This window comes from Stegastes partitus, unplaced genomic scaffold, assembly GCF_000690725.1.
Source record: "Stegastes partitus isolate 25-593 unplaced genomic scaffold, Stegastes_partitus-1.0.2 Scaffold1996, whole genome shotgun sequence".
NCBI lineage: Eukaryota > Metazoa > Chordata > Actinopteri > Pomacentridae > Stegastes > Stegastes partitus.
The window spans coordinates 57,194-62,359 of record NW_007579727.1 but is presented as its reverse complement, the minus strand read 5'-3'; the positions used below and the strand labels follow the sequence as shown (position 1 = coordinate 62,359).

General features: G+C 48.5%; 1 protein-coding gene across 1 annotated transcript in view; it reads left to right on the top strand.

Moving 5' to 3' along the window:
• The first annotated feature begins 1,568 nt into the window (after positions 1-1,568).
• Positions 1,569-5,166, top strand: part of ninl (ninein-like) — a 38,847-nt gene continuing 35,249 nt past the window's right edge. Inside the window, exons 1-2 of the mRNA XM_008303392.1 lie at positions 1,569-1,669; positions 4,949-5,159. Coding sequence (XP_008301614.1) covers positions 4,977-5,159 — 183 coding nt within the window. The 5' untranslated portion in view covers positions 1,569-1,669; positions 4,949-4,976. The remainder of the gene's footprint in view (positions 1,670-4,948; positions 5,160-5,166) is intronic.

Sequence of the window (5,166 nt, the reverse complement as noted above, 5' to 3'; positions counted from 1 at the left end):
TGGATGCCATACCTCCCCTGGTCCCAGCCTACATCCAGGTGGATGCCATAAGTCCTCTGGTCCCAGCCTACATCCAGTTCCCTTACAGCCATCACCGATGAGTCCAAATCAAACGAGGTCTTAACGCCATAAACATAAGTGGAGCCACAGACTGCAGCCACATCACAATCAAAGCAGCATCACTAATGAGTTTAATTACATTATTAGAAAAGAGTTTCATTCAATCAACATCCAGATAATCTGCGCTGCACATTTGTGGCTATCCAACGTTGTTGCCAGCGGCCTGGAGGAACACGACTCATTCACTGAGCAGAACAGTTCTGTGGGTCTCCAAGCAGGAGCTGCTGAGGACGGCTGGTTTATTGGTGAGTGTCACAGAGTGGAGATGTTTCAGCTGGACTTAGTCTGGTTATTAAACATGTCATCTGCAGTGATCAGGGTTATCCACTGGGTGGACGTTGGTATGAACTCGTCCTCCTCCAGTTGCATCAGTTCTCTTTTATGGGCTGTGATGCATTTTTTGGCGCTGAGCTTAACATCAAACCTCTTTTAAATCATCCCAACATTAATGCACCAAACAATATTTTCTGGTTTGCTTCAACCTCGCTGACAAGAACCTCGATCTCAGTTTCATAAAAGTTCCTCTTTTTCGCCCTTTTTGCCGCGATGATGACGACAGGTGAGGAAAAAATAAACCTTCACTTGCTTATAAAGAGGCGTGTTGTTGCCCTATATGGTGATGTGGAGGCGTTCCTGAAGGCAACGTGCTCGAGTACGGAGGTTAAGAACCAGTGGGATTTATCAGCACTGATGTGCTACGACCCCGTACGCTCGTTTGATAGATACGGATGTTTCTGGACTTACACTCTCTACATGTCATGTGCACGACAGAATACAGAAGCTTTTCTACGCACTGATGATAAATGAGGCCCCTGGTATTGATCTGCAGTCCTGGTATTGATCTGCAGTCCTGGTATTGATCTGCAGTCCTGGTATTGATCTCCAGCCCAGGTATTGATCATGTCATCACTCACAGGGGCAGTTATGTTAATACTCTAAGTACACTTTTCTGACTGTATCAGAGTATTTTATGGTGTGTATTCGTACTTTTGCTTTGTCACCTTTATTCCACCTGTAGACAGAGAAGTGTGTCAGCGCCACCTGCAGGCTGAACCCAGCACGCCGCCTCACATTCAACAAGTTACACAATAACTCACACAAACATTCATTCAGTTCACAGCAGCACAGCCTCACAGCGCGGACTGGACCGGCAGCTAATCAATCAATCAGTGATCGATATATATTATAATAAGGACCACCTGTATGCTGCTCACAGCGCTTCACAGTGTTCCTCATTCACCAGCTGCTGCTGCCATCTGGAGCAGCTTCTGGTTCACTTCTGATCCTGGTAGGGTTCGGGTTCGGGTTCGGGCCTTTGCTCTGAAGGAGCCGCGTCCACATGCTCTTATTGTGAAGGCGGAGCGGAGGTGTCTCCCTGCAGGTCCTCAGGCTTCGGCAGTCCTCGGCTGTCGGTGCTGTGTTCGGTGGTCCCTCGGTGTCGGTGTCCGTTACTCCGTTACTCCGGTGGATGCGGCCGCTGCGGAGCTCCGGTGCCGTTAACGGAGGAACCGTGACGTTACCGGAGCAGAAACGGAGGACTTTTCCCGCGGTAAGACAACCCCCCAACCAGCTAACTAAGTGAGCGGCTCACCGTTAACCGGCGCTGGCCGGACCGGTAAAATGGCGTGTCTCGGTTCTGGTGAACTTTTCTTCGCGGTCATTTCTCGGCGCGAGCCCTTTGTTCCTCCGTTCCCATGGAGACGCGTGTTCGGGTCGCGAGCCGACCGGACGGAGCCGAGCGCGTCCGGGAACGTTCGTGTTTACGGTTCGGACACCGGGACAGCGGTTCACCGAGCACCGGAGGGAGTTCAGAGTAATCGAGTACTTTTACTTTAGTGTTCATCTCAGCTTCAAACAACTTTATTGACCAACAAACTGGACACATGACGTCAGATAAACAGCACATGACGTCAGATAAACAGCAACGTCAGATAAACAGCACATGACGTCAGATAAACAGCACATGACGTCAGATAAACAGCACATGACGTCAGATAAACAGCACATTGGGCAGTTTAAGGTCTTTTTTCAGTGAAAACATCAAATATTTGCTGCTTTAGCTTTGAACTAATCGACTGATGATCGGCAGGTGATTGATCAGCTGTTTCAGTCGTTTTTTAAGCAGAAATGTGTAACGTGTGTAGTAACTATTAGCTGGTTTTAGAGTTAGATGAATTGACTGTTGCTGTTAAACTCTTGGGCTGCAAGGTGGTTCAGTTGGTAGCACTGTTGCCTCACAGCTAGAAGGTCGCCGGTTGGCGTCCCGGTGAGGACACCCGGGATCTTCCTGCGTGGAGTCTCCATGTTCTCCCCGTGCAGCGTGGGTTCTCTCCGGGTTCTCCGGCTTCCTCCCACAGTCCAGAAACATGCTGAGGTTAATTGGTGATTGTAAATTGTCCGTAGGTGTGAATGTGAGTGTGCTTGGTTGTCTGTCTCTAAGTGTAGCCCTGTGATAGACTGGTTACCTGTCCAGGTGAACCTGCCTTCACCCTGAGTCAGCTGGGATAGGCTCCACCCCCCATGACCCTAGTGAGGATTGAGCGGTGTATAGAAAATGGATGGATGTTAAACTCTTTGTTTTTAAGTATAAACATCAATATTTACTGCTTTTAGACATATTGATTAGGTGATTGATCAGCTGTTTCAGTCGTTTTTACAGCAAAAACTTGAATATGTGCTGGTTGAAGCTGCTGATTGGATCCAGGCTGGCCGTTATTTTATCTTCTGTATAAGTCCACTGATTTATGACAAACGTCTGGTTTGGTCCGGAGACGTTCAGTTTGTTGTCACAGAGGAAAGAAACCAGAAAACATTCAGACTGGAGGAGCCGACTTCTGATGTTCTCCTACAGAGATGGACTGTTGACGGCTCACAGAAGAAGCTCTGGTTTCCAGCAAAATGATCCGAGCTGAGAATTTTCCAATATTCTTTTTGTTCGTTTGGTTTTAATTTACTCAGTAAAACATTTTGTTCATCTAATGCTCAGAAATATCCTGAAAATGCAGAAATGTCTTTCTAATACGGCCTGAGAGTGCTTATTGATCTGTGATCTGATCTGGAGCTGCCCAGTGGTCGGTTTCCTGCAGGCGGTGGGAGGTGTCCTCCATGACGGACAACAGCTTTGTCATCATCCTCCTTTCTGCCACCACCTCCACAGGATGGAGGGGCAGGCCAGGACAGAGCTGGTGGCTTTCTATATCAGTTAATCTCTTCCTGTCTGCAGCCGTGATGCTGCTGCTCCAGCAGGCCTCCATACAGGATGGCTGATGCCACCACAGAGTGGAGAAGGTCCTCACAAGTGCTCCCTGCACCCCAAAGGACCTCCTGAGCAGGTGCAGTCTGTTCAGACCTTTCTTATAGAGTGCACTGGTGTTAGCAGTCCAGTCCAGTTTATTGTTCAGGTGAACAGCAGGTATTTGTAAGAGTCTACAGTCTCCATGTCTGTTCCCTGGATGTTCACTGGTGAAGGAGAAGTGTGTGTTCCTGCTGAAATCCACCACCAGTTCCACCGTTGATCTGGAGGCAGTTAAGCAGGCACCAGTCCACAAAGTCCCGGTTCAGTTCTCTGGACTCCTTCTCATCTCTGTCAGCGATTAGGCCGACGATGGTGGACTCGTCAGAGAACTTCTGAAGATGGTAGTTCATGGTGAGAGAAGTCTGCAGTGTAGAGGGTGAAAAGAAAGGGGGCAAGGACAGTCCCCTGTGGGGCCCCCCTACCGGGGTTAGACCACAGTGTCTGGAGAAGTCATAAAACATGGTTGCCACAGTGCTGGTGCTCGTCTCCAGGTGAGGGAAGCACCTGTGCAGGAGGCAGGTTGTTGCTGGTTTAATGAAAGTAGAAAATGCCGCGCTGGAGAAGGAGGTGAGTTCAGTTCTGGTGGTGATGCTGAGGTTTGTTGGGGGTGCAGCTGATGAAGATGATGACGGTGATGAAGATGAAGCGGCTGGTTCCTGGTTATCTAACAGAGCGTCTCTACGTGACCCAACAGTCACATGTTTACAGAATGTGTCTGCAGGAAATATTTCAGGAGGTTTTTGGTTTCAGTTGTTTTGCACCACAGAAGAAGAAACAGCCACAGAAAGACCATCACTGTTAATGAATCTGAACTCAGAGTTCGTTTAAACTCCCACAAAGACAGAAGAAGAATTCATGTTCAATCCAGACGGGTTTCTGGGACTCTGACACACGTCCAACATTTTCCCCCCAAAAATGTCTCCACATACTGCTGACATCTGACGGTGACATGTTTAGCAGCAGATTGCTGTCTGCTCTGTCTCAGTCACCAGAATGACACCATTTATCAGCTACAAACTGTAGAAAGACAAGAACATGATCAGAAATGTAACTTTCAGCTGGTCCTTGAACACATCACATGAGTTCTGTCAGAAACATGAAACAAAAGTGAGCTTTAAATGATATTTAATCAGAATCACTGTATTCCAATAGAACATGTTGTAGAGTGATGTTCCACCATCAGCTGAATGTATCTCCACCAACGGGCTCCTCTGTTCTCTGGTTCTGATCCGTGCTGCATCTGATCCAGTAGGATGGATTCTCCTTCAGTCTCTCTGAGGAAACTCTGGCTGCAGCTCACCTGAAACTCTCTGAATCTGGTTTTGTCAGACCCTGAAGTGAGAAATGTCAAATGAAATGATTTTAAATTGATTCCACGGTTTGAGGCTCAGATTTGGATCATGGATGTGATGGAGCTGCTGTGTGGGATGGTTAGTTCAAGGACCGTTGGACTGTTGGAAATAATACTTGATACAGAGGTTCGAGAAGCGTGTCGATCAGATTTATCAGCGCCATGCTGTCTTTGTTCTGCAGGTGTTGCATCGCAGCGTGATGCGTTGTGATGGAGGAGGCGGAGCAAAGCCGCTACGTCACTCAGCTCAAGGCCGAGTTCGACAGCTGCGACACGACGGCGACCGGCTTCCTGGACAGAGACGAGCTGACGGAGCTCTGCAGCAAACTGCAGCTGGACGCACACCTGCCCCTGCTGCTGGACACGCTGCTGGGAGGGCGGAGCTACAGCAGGGTAACAC